The following is an 18,913-nucleotide window of genomic DNA, read 5'->3' as shown; positions in this document are numbered from 1 at the left end:
AAAAGTACTCAAGAAAAATTATCTGTAATTGTCAGCAATGTCAGTTAGCTAACAGAGTAGATGTCATGGGATAGAGATATTATTTATGATAATGCACATAATTATAAATTAGAAGTTGCTTGAATGGCCCAGTTTACTGATGAGGAGTGTCTAATTTCAAGCTTATGTAAAAATAAAAATGAAGATATTTATTCATGTAGCTGGGAAAATGTAATGGGAGACAAATTTAAATTTAACAATGTGATGCCAATCAAAATGAAATGTGATGCTAACCAAAAGCCAGATTGATAACATAGGCGTTGGCTGCCAGTACCTACATAAAGTCTTGTATATGTACTTCACTACATTCAAGGCATGGATCAAAGCTCAGGTGCTACCAGTACAGAGGGAAGAGGAATAGAAACAAGCAAAGCACAAAGTGAAACAGCTTTTAAAAACAGACAGGAAAGAATCTATAAGCAAACAGCTAAAATTATAGGGACACACAGGATGTGTCATTTGTGTTTGTGTAGCTGATGGGTAGGAAACTACTACAGAAATGACAGATATATACAGAAACAAGAGTTGTGTTAAACTTAATTGCATAAAGGTAAAAAAATTGAACAACAATACAGGAATACAAAAGCAACATTTTTTTCATATTTACAAATTCCCTTGGCCGATTCTTCACTCTATGAAAATATTATTCACATTTGTTAACATACAGCAATGTCATTCATAACAGCCATTGCAAATATCTGTATAAAAAAGGAAAAAATGCCAGGATCATAAACAATGGCGTAAACAATATTCAGTTATTTCTCCAGGATGTACATGTTTGCAGATTTGATCATTTTCTTATTTATCGAGTAAACACAAAAAGCCAATTTTAATTTACACTCAAAAAAGCATTCAAAAATAAATCACTGTAAAATTATTAAAGTATCATTTTCATTTATGCCTTAAATATAAATTTGTCTGATACTTGATTATTACTTATCAATTAAAATCTTAAGTACAAAATAAAAACACTAATATGCAGGAATCAATTTTGGGAAAAAAGACTATAAGCAAAGACCCTATTGCCATTCCACAACATTACTAAAAGAAATAAGTATTATAAACTGTAGTTATGATTAAGACAAATCACAATCTGTTCTTACTAACAATCCAAATATTTCTACAATATAAGGTGAATGTCAATGGTCAAAATGATTTTGACAGAATAACAGGAGCCAGATCCCGTTAGGCAATCGTTACTGTGAACATTTGATGTGGAATAGTGTAATTTACAACTAAAGTTGTCTTTTCTTTATTCCTACATTTGTTTTCTTACTTTTTCATGAATCTGAACTGCTGGGATGTTGGTCCTTGATCAATATTTTCTATTGAAACCAACAAAATTCCTAGTGCATGACATAGTATGCTACATACATTTTCTGTATGCTTGTGAATTCTCATTGAAAATGTTAGTGTTAAGATTCTTTGACAGTTCAACATAGTCAACTTGGTGACAAGGCTCACTAAATATCTCCCTGCTACACAGCAAAACTAAATCCATAGTTGTTTAGCTGCCAAGTATAAATGAAGGGGGAGTATGTGTTTGTATGTTTAACCTGAGGAACTCATTCTTGGGGCTCTGGTGACAAACACTACAGTATATTGCTTTTTTGGACTAAGTCTACAACAATGTGATGAAACCTGAACTCTTAAAGCATTTCTTAAATACAATAACAAATAATAATAATTCCAAAAATCAACATCGACCATAGAGTGCAGGCTTGGGACAGCCAGACAATTTTTCTTAATATTTAATATATTTAATAACAAATAATAATAATTCCAAAAATCAACATCGACCATAGAGTGCAGGCTTGGGACAGCCAGACAATTTTTCTTAATATTTAATATATTTAATTACCATCCACTTAGGCTGTTACTTTTAATTGCATTTATTAACTCCACATAAAGAAAGAAGACATCTGACCTGGTCATTAAGCCACCATCCTGGGCTATTCAGCACCCAATGATAAGCTGGAAAAAGTGAAGTTGCTTATTCTGAGTTCCAGCCAGAAGGTCCTCCCTGGAATGTCTGTGTCTGTGTGTAGTTTTTTCCCATTGGTAAACACTTAGTAAAGTAAATGTGTACATTTGTCAATCAGTTCCCTGATTTCACAACTTTTTGTGCTATGGATCATCCTTTTCTCTGAAAATAAAACCAGCTTGAAATCATAATGCTTAACATTCTGACATCTGGTGCTCTCTTCCTCGGGCCTCATTATGCACACACAGACACTGTTTACCAAAACGTGCTTCCTCTGAAACAAATTATGCCATTGACATGTGTACTTTAAAATAATTTTAAACCTTTTCAGTAGTCTCTTATTCTTTATACATTTTTTTATTGATGACGCCAGTATATCTTATAAATAAGTGGAATAAGATTAGTTTTCTGTTGCTTCTTATTCAGTAACATGGTTAAATATAAATATAATGACACATTATGTGGTGGTAATTAAATGATTTGTCAATATCAAACACTAGTAAATCTAATAAATCTAATTGCCTACAATATGAGTTCTTTTTTCTTTTAGAGTTTATAAAAAGTGAACATATGACTGCATTAATATTTCTTGTTTTATCAATGGAATTTTATTTAAAAGCGGTGGTCATATGTATCGATACATTATTACTCTCATTGTTTATAAATAAAATAAAATAGTAATTCGTGTTGAATTAAATCTACTGGATTAGGACAAAGAATACTGAATTTTGGGATTGTCCTGGATTATATCCAGATTAAGTTAAAAACTGTCAGATAAATCTTTTATTGCACTGTAAAATTACGGTATTTCTCATATTTCATATTGCATATTTCTCATATCCACTGAAGAGCTCAGATTTCTAATTTATACATTTATTTATTTAATGACGATTAGCCAAAGGCATTAGTATGAACTACTGCTACAACTCTTCTGGGCCAGAATAGTCTCGACTTCCTGCACACTCAGAAAAAGACTTCTTGTATTTCAAAGCAATGTGCATCTTATGATCAGAAGCTCTCCTGAAAGTATTTTCATAATCTTTTTTAAAGTAGGGAACAATTCAATTCAAATACTATATGAATGCAGTTGCTTTTGTGTCTGTGTACTTTTTAATTTCAGTGAACCATGTAAGTCCGTTGTTGTATTGCTTTAATAAGACAAAACCAATTTCAAAAAGCAAGCCTCTATTTGTCAATTAAATGATAAGAATGATATGAAGCTACCAGGATCCATTGAAAATATGACCTACATGTGTTCTTTCATCAATTTTTGCTGAATCGTTGCTTTTTTTTTTTTTACCTAAAATCAAAAGAAATTGCTACTGCCATGGCCCTATGTCAACCCCAAGTATAAAACCAGTATTTTCCCGTGTTTTCAAAATTTTAAAAGTATTTATGATACAAAGCAAGGAACAATACTGCAGGTGACAATGTATAACAAGTAGGTTTAGAACAGGATATATAAAAATGTAGCCATACTGCATGAACAGGCATTATATCCACTGTGATTAAGCATGTTGACTGTAATGGTAGATACACATAAATAAAATTATTTGCATTTAAAACAAACAGTAACATTAAATAAGATGCAAATGAAAGCATATTTGATTACATCAGAAAAAATAGAAACACCAATGTGGATATGTTTAAAATATATTGATGCTAAATGGCATGATGCTGAATATTTTCTCGGTGTAATCCATCACAGCTGACAGGATCCACAAACCTGTCTAGGTTATCATAAAGTTCCCTTGAACCTTCCATATGTAATAATACATGCATCTTATATCAAACCACCACCCCCATAACTGTCACATTGCTTTGATTTTTATCCCTTTTATACCAATATAATATTAAATGTGGAAATTGCAAATGGTATGTGACAGAACAATTTGACAAGTGCCCATTTCCAAAGAAAAGAGTATTGAAAGGAGGGAGTAGTTGACTGATGTATGAAGGGTGTTTTCTGTATGGGAAAAGAGGGATTGAGGTGGAAGTGCCTGACCCATAGTTACGATAGCACTCCTTTAGAGAATACTTTCTTATAGACGGTGTGTTTCCAGTTGAGTTGGGTGGAGATTCATAATGTTGACTGTCACTCCAGTTTTGAGGAGGCAGGATTTTTAAAGTGTCAAGTGTTTTTGGAAGAAAAAGTGAAGAAGAGAGCGTGAGGTCAAATCTCCTACTCCAACTCTTACACCACAGTGTTCCGTTGTCGGTAGGGTGGTGGTGGCAACATTGGCCCAGGCTTGACAGAGAACTCTGTCAGGTATTCTGCATTCTCAGCTACTGCAGGCCTAATCAGGCCATTCTGTTTGTATAAGAACTTGGTGTTGCATTCCTGCAGATACTCTGGGTTGTGCAGGCTGGCCTTGGGAGGAAGGCTGTGTTGCCAGTACTCAGGATTGTCAAAGGTCTTCTTAGGCTTCTTGTCCACCATTATGGTGCCAGTGTGGGTAGGGTGGGCGGTATAATTTGGCTGTAAGGTATATCCAAGGTGGTCTGGGTAGAAACCGTGACTTCGATGACTGGGGTTGCCATTGTGGATGGAATGGTTAGGCAGAGCTTTGTAACTGGGTTGGGTGGGGTGGTGAGCATGGCCTGACTGTGGTTGGAGATTGGGGTGACTAGCCTGACCAGGCTGTGGTGCTTGGCTAGTAGCCAAAGTGGATGCTGCAGTACGAGGAAGAACCCTACTTTTATTCACAGTCTCTTGGCTCTGCTGTCCCAGGTTATGGAAAGTATTGAGGTAGAGGGGCTCATTGACATACTCGTCCTCTACATTAGTCTGCCCATTGGGGGCACCATGGTACCTAACGTTATCCAGTACATGTATATCTTCATTTTTACAGCGTGTCACAAAGGGATTCTCCTCAACTGGATTGATATAATCTGCTGTTTAGAAAACAGAAAACAGAAAAACCATTAGTGCGGACATTATCTATGTCTGCAGTACCTCGACAGTTATCAAACCCCTGCTGTGAATGTTAAGAAAGACTTTCATTTTCCTGGAGTCACATAGCCCATTGATTACTTCATTGTTCCACATGAAGTTCAATTAAATGTCATAGAAGAGTTGATATTTAGAATTTCATTATCAATACAAAAAAGTGCTGATTAAAAAAAGACCACTGTAGGACACAAAATGCTATTTATAGGCAGTAAAATTAATCTTGGCTAAACACAAAAGTCATGTAAAACACAAAAAATTGTTGATTAATTTAGACAACAGATAAAAGTGAGGCTGTGATGTATTTTTGGTACCTGAGGAGACCTTGTCTTGCTTTGAAGTCATGTAGCCATCCACATCTGCATCCCTCCGTGGCCCCCGTTCTGGCAGGAATACTGTGGGGTCAGCACTGTAGCGCTGGAGGCTGCTGTCTTCCCCAGGCTGAGGTGAAGTCTGTTTGAGTAAGGAACCATTGCGGCGTGAGTCCTCCTGGATCAAGCTCTGGGCCCCTGGATGCTGCTGAGTAAAGGCTCTGTATGGAGCAGGTCCCTCTTGAGGTTGGGCTATCATCTCCTCAGCACCAAAGGTCCCATCTTGGTACACAAACTGGTTCTACAAGAATGTAGACACATATAATTAGTAAAAAATCATATGTGAACTCCTGGTAAAGTAGGAATAAAACTGGAATTGTATGTCTCCATTTGCAAAACCATGTTGAAGAAGAAAAATAATCCTTGTTAGTCATTTGGGGAAGGGGGGTATGTATTTTGTTAAAACAAGTTAGTTGAGTCCCCTTTTTAGCGGAAGCTCCGGAGCTTTAGTCCAGGTAAGCCAGTCCAACAAAGCAGCCCTGACATATGCAGAAACACAGCAAATACAATACTCAGACATGCACACACAAATACTGTTAAGACTTGAAAAGTCTTTGTCACGCCCACAGGGGCGGGGCAGCACAGCGACAGGCAATAATCACCTGACGATAGGTTCTATATAAAACAGACGCGATCACTAGACAGATCGCGAAGTATTGTTGCCACCCATGACACATACCAAGCATTCATTTGTCTATTGTCTCTCCCACTTGCCTTGCCTGTTCCGTCCTGCCCTGCTGTCTCGCCTGCCCGACCCGCCTCGTCTGTCCTGCCTGCCTCCTCGATCCTGTCTCCCTGCCTGCCTGCCCTCTCCGTCCTGCCTGCCCGATCGTCTCTCATCGTGTTTATCGTCCCTCCATCTCCTCGTCCCGTACCTCTACGTAGGACTGACCTTCCCAGCATCTGAACCAACCTGACTATTCTACTGGATTCTCTCTGTCTGCTTTGGTGTTCCCGATCTTAGAAATAAACGGCTCTCTCGCATATTGGGGTTCGCCTCTTCCCTCACCGCGGAATGTGACAGTCTTTCATATAATAATATCATTTAATGCTAAAAAAAAAAAATCAGAATGATGACTGGAGGTCAGAGACAGGTGGGATGTGTCAGAATATTATGATGCGCCTGGAGCTTTCTGTGATTTGGTGGGCCTACCCGATTTGTGTCGACTTGAGGTCGGGATGTACAAGACGGTGGGAGCAGGTTAAAGGTATGTGGTACCAAGTACTCATCAGCATCCATCAGGTCATCAAGCTCGCCTTCAACCAGTAGACTTTGGAAAAACTTGCTCTCATTGGGGCTAGGCAACTTCATGCGGTCATCACCCTAAGGAATTTAAGCATTACTAGTTACAAACTTCCTGTTAATGATTGAAATATAACAATATCACAGAGAGAGCACAATGGGCAGGTTCTCACCTGAATAACCAAGTAGCGTTGTGGGTCTCGAGCCATTCTGCAAAATTCTGCTGCCAGTTCCTTGAACTTAGGTCTACTGTCTGCATCAATCATCCAGCCTTGAGAATGAACAAAAAGAAAAAAATAATATATATTTTCACTCCCACTATAGCCTAAACATCTGGCCATTAAAAACAAATGTTCCTTCTCCGATCTACTGTCTTTCTGAAACTGACACTGACCAACCCTGCACTGTGAACCCCTAAACATTCTCTCAACTGTATATGTGTCTGTCACATGGAGAGCAAGATGGGACAGGTGACACACACAGTTTCCTCATGGGGATGGAAAAAGTATCACTACTTCATTATATTGTATTTTATATAATTTTCCGTGTCCTCACGTTTTCACACAGTAAACAAATAATCAATCTAACATGCAAAGGCGCATAATCTAAATGAAGAGTAATTGTTCAAGTAATACATTTCACTTCATGTAAATTAATAACAAGCACAAAGAAGGGCATAAATATACTGCTGTAGAATGATAAACAACAACAAGCACCAGAGTGATTAGTCATACTATTCAATTTAGTTAATTTATGCCAGGAAAAAAATGCGCACAATCAGCCAAAGACAAAATGCAAAAGTGGAGGAGATCATTAACTTATGTTAAGGCAAAAATGTCTCACATTTGACCATGACCATATAGACATCAATGGTGCAGATTGGGGGTTGAGGTAGCCGCTCCCCTTTCTCTAGGATGTCTGGGATTTCACGGGTGGGAATCCCTTCATATGGCTTCCCCCCAAATGTCATCAGTTCCCATATGGTCACTCCTGTGGAACAGGACAAAGTACTGTTTACTGTAATTCTATTTAGAAAACTGTTGTCAGTTAAATAATGTGATGTGGCCTATAAACAGTTCCATATATACTCTACCAGTCAAAAGTTTTTTGCACACCACAGGTTTTTACCACTTTTCCATTTATTTCATAAACTGCTGATTTTTTATTCATAAGCATTCGAAAGTTGAGTGACCAACTAACAACTAAATAAAAATATGAGTTGAATAAATGAAGTTTCCTTTATAGCATAGAAAGAGTATGTAACTGCATGTCTGACATCCTATTAACTGGTCGTGTGGTGATGGCATAGTAAAATTACAGGCTGTCCTGTAATACAGGCTTTAAATGCACTAGTTAACTGTTTCATCCCATGAAACAGAGCGGTATTTAATGTCCCTTGTAGAAAGAATGCCTAGACTTTTCTCTACTGTAATAACTCCTAGAGGAGGTTACATTTTCTTGCTAATAAAGATATTCAAGTGGTGAACATACTGTAAATTTATTTGTTAGCAAAGGATATTGAGTATATTTTTAGTAAATGTTAAGTGAGTAACATGCAAATGTAGAAAATCTCAGTGTGTGCAAAAACTTGACTGGTAGTGTATCTGAATATTACAGGAGCTTTGAAGATAAACCATTGTCTTGTTGCCAGAAACCAAATGGCCTGACTGTATATCTCACCATAGCTCCACACATCACTCTGGTGAGTGAACTTCCTGTAGTGGATGCATTCCAAAGCCATCCACTTTATGGGCATCTGTGGAAGGAATATATAAGGAGAGAAGCGGTATTTGTAAGGCATTGTACTGTAAATTTCACTGAAATAAACATGAGATTTGTGACAGATCTTTTGATCATTTCTGATAATTTCCTCAAGAATAAAATTTCTGCTCCCTAGGTTTGTATATTTGTAAACACTGAGTTCCTAAGGATGAAAATTAGGATCATACAGCTGGATGCTTAAACAGTGTCCTAAAACTAAAATACGTAATTCTCCCTCTATTGCCCCACAAACCTTGCCCCCGTCTGCATTGTACTCCTTTTCATTAGCATCCAGCAGCCGAGCAAGCCCAAAGTCGGTTATCTTGATGTGGCTGGGCGACTTCACCAGCACGTTGCGGGCAGCCAGGTCTCTGTGCACCAGCCTACGCTCTTCCAAGTACATCATTCCCTGCCGATCACAGCACCAGTGCTGTTAATAACCTCACCACTTACTTACACACTTCTGTTCAAACAGTGGTCATCAAAAATTACAACTTTTTCCACAAGTCCAGTTTTATGAACCTTACATCAAGTTTTCATAAAAACTGAACAACACTTATATAAGCCATTAAACATCAGAGAGATAGTCTTGCCTCTGGGAGAGAAAGTTGAAATGAGAGCACTTTTGATGTTATCATAAACATGGTGGCCAATGCTGTTATAAAGAAAGTTATATATAAACACTTGTTTGCAATGTTGGACTATTTAACTCAGTGAAGTGGAATCTAGGCTCACTTTCAATGATAACAGCTGGTCCAGCTGCCCACAGCATAGAGTTTGCAGCATTCATTTTCATGAAATTGCCTCAGTTTTAATCTGGCAATTTAGATTTGCCCCAGTGCACACAAGTTGCTCTGGGCAAAGTGAATGAATGAAACACTCACAAAACATGTAGAACAAAAGAATGAGAAGCCAGGCTAATTTACGCTGTAACAAATTGAAATTGGATATAGAATAAGTTATAAAAGAATAGATTACAATGGTTAAACCACAATAACATTGGTTTGTTTCTCAGTTCCTCAGAAGGGTGCGCTGTTGGTCCAATACCAGTGGATGCAAATTACCCAAGGAATAAGATATTGAAGGCATTGTTGTTACAAAAAATTCTATAAAATATAGATGCTCCCTCTACTTATGAACTTTCAACTTACGAACTTTCAGACATATGAACGAAGAGGACTGTAATTCCAAATTGACTTCCTTGGGCTCCCATTTCCTGTCTGCAACATCAATTTTTTCTTTCTGTGCGCCAATTCCACCTAGTACGACTTCTGGCTGCTATACCCGCCGCACAGCAGCATAGCGTGCAAACTCCCAGCATCCTAGTTCTTTATACTTGCGTATACCCTTAAAAAGATGTTGAATAACGACTTACAAACATTTCAATTTACGAATGGCCGTTCGGAATGTAACTCATTCGTAAGTAGAGGAGCGTCTGTAATTGGTATTGGAACTGTGAATCTGCGCCAATAAATTAATACATTTCCATTTCATTAATGTGTCTTAATTGGACTCAGCAGGGCTTATATTTTGCATGTATTTCTTAGGAAAAATGTATTTCATTGATTATATATTACCTTACTATTTCTGCTGTTATGATGAGACCCACAAAAGTATAAGCATAAAAGCTTTTGATTTCCTGAGAAACTGGCGACAATTCCTCTGTGAATTGATGACATGGATTACAATGACACTCAATCGGCTTCTCAATTCTCTCACGTGTCAGAACTATGTCACATGTAGTTCCTGATTTTCAAAACTATTAAGAATGGAGCAAATCAATGGCTAAAGTGTGACTGATGGTTGTCAAAGAATGTGTAAGACAGGATGGATCATTGAACAGAATCATATGACAGGGATGGGAAAAAGAAATGAGGAATTTACTTGAGAATGGGAGTATATCATTGCTGTCAAATGGACATGTATCAACAGCATGAAAAACACTATTTTTTAGGAGCAGGAAAACATATTTTTTCTTCTGAAACTACTTTACAAAATAAACCTAAAACAACGTAATGAGATACCCATAGCACCACAAATAGAAACCTATCTTGACACGGCTGCTAGTGAACAGTTTAATGTTTTAAATGCACTGACACAAATTGTTGTTAGTGAGGCAATTATGTCAGTGTCAACAAGATGCAAACTAACCTTGTTTTAGCTATCTGTCTAGCTATCAGTGTTAAGTAGTTAAAATTAGTGAAATGAAGTAATTCATACTAACAACCATCATAAATACAAATGTTAATCAGTACAAACGTAAATACTAGTAAAACAGACTGACAGACTTCATAAAACCTCTTTTCATTGGTCAATTAGGTGTCAAATACTAGGAGACAGACATACTAAACAGAGGAGAATGAGTGTATTCCATATAGTAAAAAGTCACTTATCAAAAAGTGGACTTGTGCAGTTGTGTCAGCGACCATATGCAAATCCAGAGGAATGAAAACCAAATTGCAGCTATTTTGACTTCAACACAAAGAAAAACATCACAGGAATTGGGTCCTAGGATGGACTATAATCTGAGTATAATCGTCAGGATTCGAGTATGTATGCTAGGGGACAACAAAAACAAAGAGAAGCCAATTATTAGCAATAAAGCAGAGGAGAAAAGAATGAACGGGCACTACACTCGACTTTCATACAACCATGGGAGGTCCAAATAGGTACAGTAAACAGTTTTAAGCAGCCCAGGATTTTCAGAAATTTTTCATAGTTGCCATTTTGTTAACCAATGAGTTGAGCACAAAGTTAAGGCTTGATGATAACTTCAAATACATTCTGGTACCTAATGGAACAGCTTTGCCTCAAAGTGTTCATTTTCTGAATTATTTCCCTGTTTGAAATTCTAAGTTAGCCATTTCAATTTGCACAAATTACATAAACGGTCAACACCTGAGTCAATTGGATGTGCTAATATGTATTTAACCAAAAACAACTAGCAGCTGTAAACCTGTACCATCGCACGGTGCCAGGGCATATTACTGGCTGTGATTGTAGAACATGCCTTTTTTGAGTTGTACTTTGAACATGTGAGAACCACTTTTCTGTAGCTCTAGAGAGCAGTCTCTATGGGCCAGCAAACCCCAGCCAAGATCATCATCGATGCTTCTGGCTTCCCTCAAGCCCCCTCCTTCTGGGAGACGGCAAGCAGTATGTTTAGTGGATGTCTTTCGGTTTCCAACAGATTGGCTTTTTTTCCCATCCAAAATACTGTAAAGTGTAGTCACTGAGTATAAATGAGATATCTAGCATTTAACTGGATTAAAAAAGATTGCATCGTTGCACTTTCTGTATTCTGTAATAGGGGTGTGACTGGACTTGATACGGCGCATGTCCTGTCACTGTCATGCTTTAGAATTTTTCCATGACTTTTTATTATCTGCAGTACAAAACAGCAATGAAAATGGTGCACTGTGATACATGAAGGCCTTCACATCTTGGAATCATATTCATGAGAAAAAATTATCTTAGAATATCTCTGCAAATAAATCCTCTGTTATACAGAGGCCTTCCCTACTAGGAAAATGAGCATGGACAGAAATCCAGGAGAGCATTGGGAGACAGTTTTACCAGTTACCTGCTAGTGGTAAACAAACTGAAAAGATGAGCATGGATGACATACACTCACCTAAAGGATTATTAGGAACACCTGTTCAATTTCTCATTAATGCAATTATCTAATCAACCAATCACATGGCAGTTGCTTCAATGCATTTAGGGGTGTGGTCCTGGTCAAGACGATCTCCTGAACTCCAAACTGAATGTCAGAATGGGAAAGAAAGGTGATTTAAGCAATGTTGAGCGTGGCATGGTTGTTGGTGCCAGACGGGCCGGTCTGAGTATTTCACAATCTGCTCAGTTACTGGGATTTTCACGCACAACTATTTCTAGGATTTACAAAGAATGGTGTGCAAAGGGAAAAACATCCAGTATGCGGCAGTCCTGTGGGCGAAAATGCCTTGTTGATGCTAGAGGTCAGAGGAGAATGGGCTGACTGATTCAAGCTGATAGAAGAGCAACTTTGACTGAAATAACCACTGGTTACAACCGAGGTATGCAGCAAAGCATTTGTGAAGCCACAACACGCACAACCTTGAGGCGGATGGGCTACAACAGCAGAAGACCCCACCGGGTACCACTCATCTCCACTACAAATAGGAAAAAGAGGCTACAATTTGCACGAGCTCACCAAAATTGGACAGTTGAAGACTGGAAAAATGTTGCCTGGTCTGATGAGTCTCGATTTCTGTTGAGACATTCAAATGGTAGAGTCAGAATTTGGCGAATGAGAACATGGATCCATCATGCCTTGTTACCACTGTGCAGGCTGGTGGTGGTGGTGTAATGGTGTGGGGTATGTTTTCTTGGCACACTTTAGGCCCCTTAGTGCCAATTGGGCATCGTTTAAATGCCACGGCCTACCTGAGCATTGTTTCTGACCATGTCCATCCCTTTATGACCACCATGTACCCATCCTCTGATGGCTACTTCCAGCAGGATAATGCACCATGTCACAAAGCTCGAATCATTTCAAACTGGTTTCTTGAACATGACAATGAGTTCACTGTACTAAAATGGCCCCCACAGTCACCAGATCTCAACCCAATAGAGCATCTTTGGGATGTGGTGGAACGGGAGCTTCGTGCCCTGGATGTGCATCCCACAAATCTCCATCACCTGCAAGATGCTATCCTATCAATATGGGCCAACATTTCTAAAGAATGCTTTCAGCACCTTGTTGAATCAATGCCACGTAGAATTAAGGCAGTTCTGAAATCGAAAGGGGGTCAAACACCGTATTAGTATGGTGTTCCTAATAATCCTTTAGGTGAGTGTAAGTGTCCAGTAGTGTCCAGCAAATCTTGATACACTATTGTAGCCAGTAATTAATACTGCCAAATTATAACATATTGCTTGATATGCAGAACACAGTATTTCCTGATTCAACTTAAGAAATCCTCTGAATAAGCTTTAAATTATATGCACAAGCATGTGCAAACCATTAGTGAGTTATAGCAAAAACCTTTTCAGCTCCCTGGGGTCAGTACCTGATTGTGAGTTTCTGTATCCATTATTTAAATTCATACTGGAGGGTCTGGTCCCATATTTTCAAGCAATTTGTCAATTGTGTGCTTATGTCTATTTATGAAGAGTCTGATCACTGCATTACTGAAGGTTAAGGTAATGTCTCTCTTGTGGGACAAAGTTGGCAAAAGACCAACTCAGACATCCCAACCTGCAAAAACTAATTTCAGGGAGGTCCCCCCCCCCCCCCCCCCCGCCAAGAAGGGAAATGACTTTATTTCACACAAGAGAATTTCTACATTGGCCATATGTATAATTTTTTGTTAATTAATTTCTTCTAGTCAGCACATTTCGAAGGCTCCACTGAACCGATAACTTCGGTCCTCGAGAAGTTAAATAAAAGCCCGCCCGCACTGAAATCTGATTGGCTTATTTTGCTAAGTAGACCAATCAGGATGCTGTCTGTCTAGCACAGGCTACATGAACAGGCACACACGCAGGGATCCATACATACGCATGCTCTCTCTCTCTCTCTCTCATTCCGTCGTGCGCGCGATTTTCTCAAGTGCGCGATGGACACGTTACTGTCTCGCGCGCATGCTCTTGTGTGCTTGCTCTAGTTTCCGGGACATTTTATTCAATTTGCGGGCATCATGGAGCCGCTATCAATATGTGGGAGACTCCCGGAACTTCCGGGAGACTTGGGATGTCTGCCAACTTCACTTGATATGGAAGCTGAATGCTGAAACAGAAAAGGAGGGTCTGTCACTACCGAAAATGTTACACCTACCGAAAATGTAACTTCCGCTACTACGCATGCTCACATTCATCACGCATGCGTCCACGAAACCCATTTTCTGGCACTTCTTTATTACGCATGCGTAATGTACACTTCCACAGGCCCGATACTGCGCATGTATTCACATTTTGCGGCAGACCGAGATTGCGTGATTCAGGGCGTGGACGTCGTTTATCATCATTCATTAGTCACGTACTGTATTGTGAGATGGGTCATTGATGTTTATATTTGTAGTTCAGCCGTCACTTTAGTGTGGTATTTAAACCATATTGCTTTGCCGATTGTAATATTTGCATCTGTGTGCGCGTTGTTTGTAGTGCCTGACAGTAATCTTACATAAGGTTTTTCCCAAGGGTATTGCTGAATAGATGCCTTTTCTTTAGAAAACGTAATAAAATTGGGGTGTATATCAATCATGTGTACCCATATTGCTTATCAAGGGGCTGTGATATATGTACAGCATTTTCTAAAAAAAAAAAAATCACACCAAAATAATAGTTAAGAACTTTTATTTGCACAACATAAACAATGTTTATGTTGTGCGGTTTGGCCCAAGAAAAAACAATCGGTCGTCTGTCAGAAACAAATATAATTTGCTTTATTTAGCACCACAAGACACAGCTGCCATAACTGACACGAGTGTGTGGTAATTACACTGATACAATTAAGAAATGAAATGACTAAGGAGAAAAAAAGCAGGCTTAGTTTAAGTAACTTCACAGCACATCGAACTGGGAGTAGTACATAATGGTAACATTAAAGTAATGTCACCTTTGACTGTAAAATTGATGGCCATACCCTGTATTTATGTTGCTCCTTTTGAAGCACATTGGGCATTAAAGGCCTATGCGAAATAAAATCTTTTAAAGTCGAAGGACTCCATCATTATCCGGTTAAATCTTCTCTTTCTTCTCGCTGTCGACATTCTTATCAAAAATCAACAGACAATGAAATGTGACGCGATGCCGTAAAAATAGCACGCCTCCTTCCAGAAGTCCCAAGTGTGCGCATGCGTAGTAGCGGAAGTTACATTTTCGGTAGGTGTAACATTTTCGGTAGTGACAAGGTGTAACATTTTCGGTAGTGACAGGGTCTATTTAAATGTGCACCTATGATAACAAACTACAGTGGTACTTCGGTTCTCGAATTTAATCCGTTCCGGACTTCGGATCGAATCCTAAAAAGTTCGAGTTCTGATAGAAGCACCCCAAAATCACACCTAAATATGTTTTTTTTTAGCATTTAAACACAAAATGAACAGGATAAAAGAAGAAGCGCATTTTTTTCTTAATGGCTTCCAAAACGATAAAGATCTTATTCCAACATTACCCCTGTCCTGCCCCGATCATCCGCTCCTTCCGTGTGCCACGCCCCCTCGTTAACCTCGTGTGGGATCCCCATGTGATCAGCTGTTTCTGGTTGTTGTCATTAGTCCTCTGTATTAAGTCCGCGTTTCAGTTTGTTTCCCCAGTCCGGTCATTGGGTGCGTTCGACTTGCTTACATCGCTGGCTGAAAGAAACGCATTCTGATCCTGACGCAATGCATTACGGTTAGATGCATTGCGACCTCTCACCCGACTGCACAAACTGGAACCACCTCCGTGACGACACACCTTTGCCCTTATTGGCTGAAGAGTTTAGTTACACGCATGACATTTGTATCCCAGACAGTTCCGATGCGTAATCTGCTATTTCTCCCGAATATCACGTAAAGCAGTCAGAACTGGTTTTCAGTTAATTTACCTGGTAAAATAAAGTTTAAATAAATTACATAAATGCTCTAATAGTACACGTAAGTTAGTGGTTTGTTTATTGTTAGTTACTGTAATGTTGCGTTGCTTTATTTGGTTAATCGTCCAGTCTGTGAAGAAGGCATTCAAGTAAGAATTGCATTGTACAGTAGTATGACTCATTTCCTGGTGCGTACAATTTATATTAGGTCAGCGTTGAAAACTTTGTAGTTGCCCGCAGGCATCTTACGTTAGCAAGATAAGTTTAGTGATAATTAATTCAGCTAGCGAATTACTGACATAAAAAACTACTAATTGGGGTTGCAATAAGTTATCGTATTGACCAGTAAACGGCAAGAAACATAAATAACACAATCAACAAAAATCTGCTGCCAAGTCAATCAGTACTTGTACTGATCGCTTGCTCCATTTTGATCGCGGTTCCCGAAGAGAACTCTATCGGCAATCTATGGCTCATCCTGCTAGTCCCGGATGTAGAGGGTTGAATTTCGGATCGTATTTTAAACCACTGAAATTGTGGCACCGTATTTGAAACAGCGAAAATAACGGGACTGAATATCGTAAAGAAATAAGAGGACTGAATGTTACTGCTTGAATAATAAAGATGGAAATAAAACACATGGAATATTTTCAACTGAATTTGTTCTTTTGAAATTTATTTTGAGGCGAAATTAAATTAACTGAATTCATGTGTTTGAATTATACACATGCACTTTAAAATACGTATCTTTTGGAACTGAATTTTGGAAGCCGAATATTTTTGTACTGAATATTTAAGCAATGAATGTTTTAATGTATGCACATATTAAATTACAGTCCCCAAAAATTCAAAGTGTCATTAATGCAATGCGTTTTTATTCGATAAGTGTAATTCAACGTGTTTTTTTTCATCAACGACTTTTGTCATTAATTTACTTCCATACCTGATGGGAAGGCGTTATTGATAATTAATTAGCCCTTTTAATCAGTTACAGCAAGGCTGTAAATTCTAATGTCTGACCTCCCATCTCATGAACCTGCCACAGCACACTTTTGTATCTAGTTACCAGGTAGTACAAAAATCCACTGCAGCTCCAGCTGTGGATAGTTTTACAGAAAATATTTCAGATTTGTCAGGGTATGTCAACCTTTTTTTTAAGTATTTGACCTGACTACCTTACAATCCCCAAAATTTGTAAATCCAAAATATACAACTGAATTTATCTTCAAGCATCACTGTTTTACTAACAAGGTTTATCTAATGGAGAAACCACAGAAGAAAAGACAAATACTAATCCCACTGTTCACCTGCGTGCACTTCCAGAAAAAAAATGTATCAGAATACCCAGACATTCACTGTAAAAGAAGCTGAAATTGGTAAAGCAGCAGTCACTGATTTGTGTCACAAATTCCAGGGCAGATAGCACTGAGAGATTTTTTTTGGAATATATTACTGTTGCGGGCCTTTTGTTTGATATGACAGCCCTACTGTAAGAAAACTGGCTTGACAGTCAATAAAACTGATACAAACAGGCCCATCAAGTACAAATATTCTGTAGGCTAGGTTTAGCTTGTCTGTGACATACCTTGACCAAATGGATGTGGGCACCATATTACTCACAGGTGATAAACTTATATCAGTATTAATAGGTCCAACTATTTTCCTCTCCAGCTCACTGGCATCCAGTACTGGTCCTAATCGATGTGGTGCCCCAGGCGAGCATCACCAGCAGCACGCCCTCTCTGAGGCAGAGTGAAATTGGCTGGCAAGTCAGCCGCCCCTCCCCCCCCCTAGAAGCTGGCACCCTAGACGGCCACTTATGTTGCCTATGGGATTGACCGGCCCCCACTGGGATCAGCCATTCTCTGGAAAATGCATGAATGAACTGATATCACTCTGAAACCACAAATGTTATTCTACACTGATAAGTGGCCTGCCGTTGCTAATACAGCAGAACAATATACATATTTAATTCCAACTATGCATTGAAAAATATCATTAGCTGCTCAACTTATAATTTTTATATGGTTCTATTTCATAATTATTAATATCTAGTGTAATTTCTCACTTAAGGGTAGCTGATGCTCAAACATTTTCATTTTAACAGGTTGTTGTGATAAAACAGCATGCCAGGCTGAATATATTGCTGCAGTCATTTATCTTTCTTATAATGTATATATGACACTGAAGCAGACCACAATTTCCTTTGAAGTCTATCAGTTGTGCCACAGGATAGCTACTTTAGCCAGCATGCTAATATAATTATTGAAAGATGTGCTGAAAACTAGACAAAGTAATTTAATACTTTTTTAACAACAAACCTTGCAGGCTTGAGCACCAGAATAAAAGTTCTACCTTCAGCTCATTTTTCTCCTCAATTTGGTCCTCTTCAGCACATTGAGGACCTGTTCTTCTCAGATCCTTTATACAGTATGTGTACTCCCTACAATGGACATGTGTCCTGTAAAGAGTATCTCTGGCCTTGTGTCCTGTGCTTCCTGGGACATGCCCTAGGCTGACCACTGGAGTGGTATAAAATAGGAGCGATGGGTGTCATCCATTTTCTAACTGTTTATTCCGTTCAGGGTCACAGGAGGGCCTGGAGCCAATTTCTGGCAGCAAAGGGCACCAGGAAGGGGTACAGTCCGGATGGGATGCCCGTCCACGTATCCACTCTCACCACAGGCAATTTAGAGCCCAATTAGCTCGACTGCGTGTCTCTGGACTGCAGGATGAAACGTACATGACACAAGAAAAATGTGGAAACTCCACAGAGAGCGGAAGCGGGATTCAAACCACCAGCGCCCGATGTGTGATGCAAGAGAGCTGCCCACTGTTCCACCATCACCCATGATGGATGGGTAAACACACAATAATAACATGGGGATGTAGAAGGTCATGGCAGTTACAGAAAAAACATTCTTCCTTCTTTTACTAAATACATTTTTGAAATTAAATACACATTAAAACAGCATGTGGATAGATTTCCAAAAGGGACATAGCC

At 38.9% G+C, this 18,913-nt stretch overlaps 1 protein-coding gene across 4 annotated transcripts in view; it reads right to left on the bottom strand.

Moving 5' to 3' along the window:
- Positions 1–414: 414 nt before the first annotated feature.
- The window catches only part of LOC111851594 (receptor tyrosine-protein kinase erbB-4-like), a 198,291-nt gene continuing 179,792 nt past the window's right edge, over positions 415–18,913 (bottom strand). For 3 of the 4 annotated variants that reach the window (XM_072715254.1, XM_023826641.2, XM_072715265.1), the window contains 7 exons: positions 8,602–8,757; positions 8,268–8,343; positions 7,431–7,577; positions 6,761–6,858; positions 6,498–6,668; positions 5,288–5,585; positions 415–4,918 (listed from right to left, as the gene is read on the bottom strand). In XM_072715254.1, the coding sequence (XP_072571355.1) occupies positions 4,218–4,918; positions 5,288–5,585; positions 6,498–6,668; positions 6,761–6,858; positions 7,431–7,577; positions 8,268–8,343; positions 8,602–8,757 (1,647 nt within the window). In that variant the 3' untranslated portion in view covers positions 415–4,217. The remainder of the gene's footprint in view (positions 4,919–5,287; positions 5,586–6,497; positions 6,669–6,760; positions 6,859–7,430; positions 7,578–8,267; positions 8,344–8,601; positions 8,758–18,913) is intronic. The other variant, XM_072715263.1, reaches the window with a different exon arrangement.

This window comes from Paramormyrops kingsleyae, chromosome 1 (assembly GCF_048594095.1).
Source record: "Paramormyrops kingsleyae isolate MSU_618 chromosome 1, PKINGS_0.4, whole genome shotgun sequence".
Lineage (NCBI taxonomy): Eukaryota > Metazoa > Chordata > Actinopteri > Osteoglossiformes > Mormyridae > Paramormyrops > Paramormyrops kingsleyae.
The sequence above is the reverse complement of the archived record's forward strand: the minus strand, read 5'-3'. Positions and strand labels throughout refer to the sequence as shown.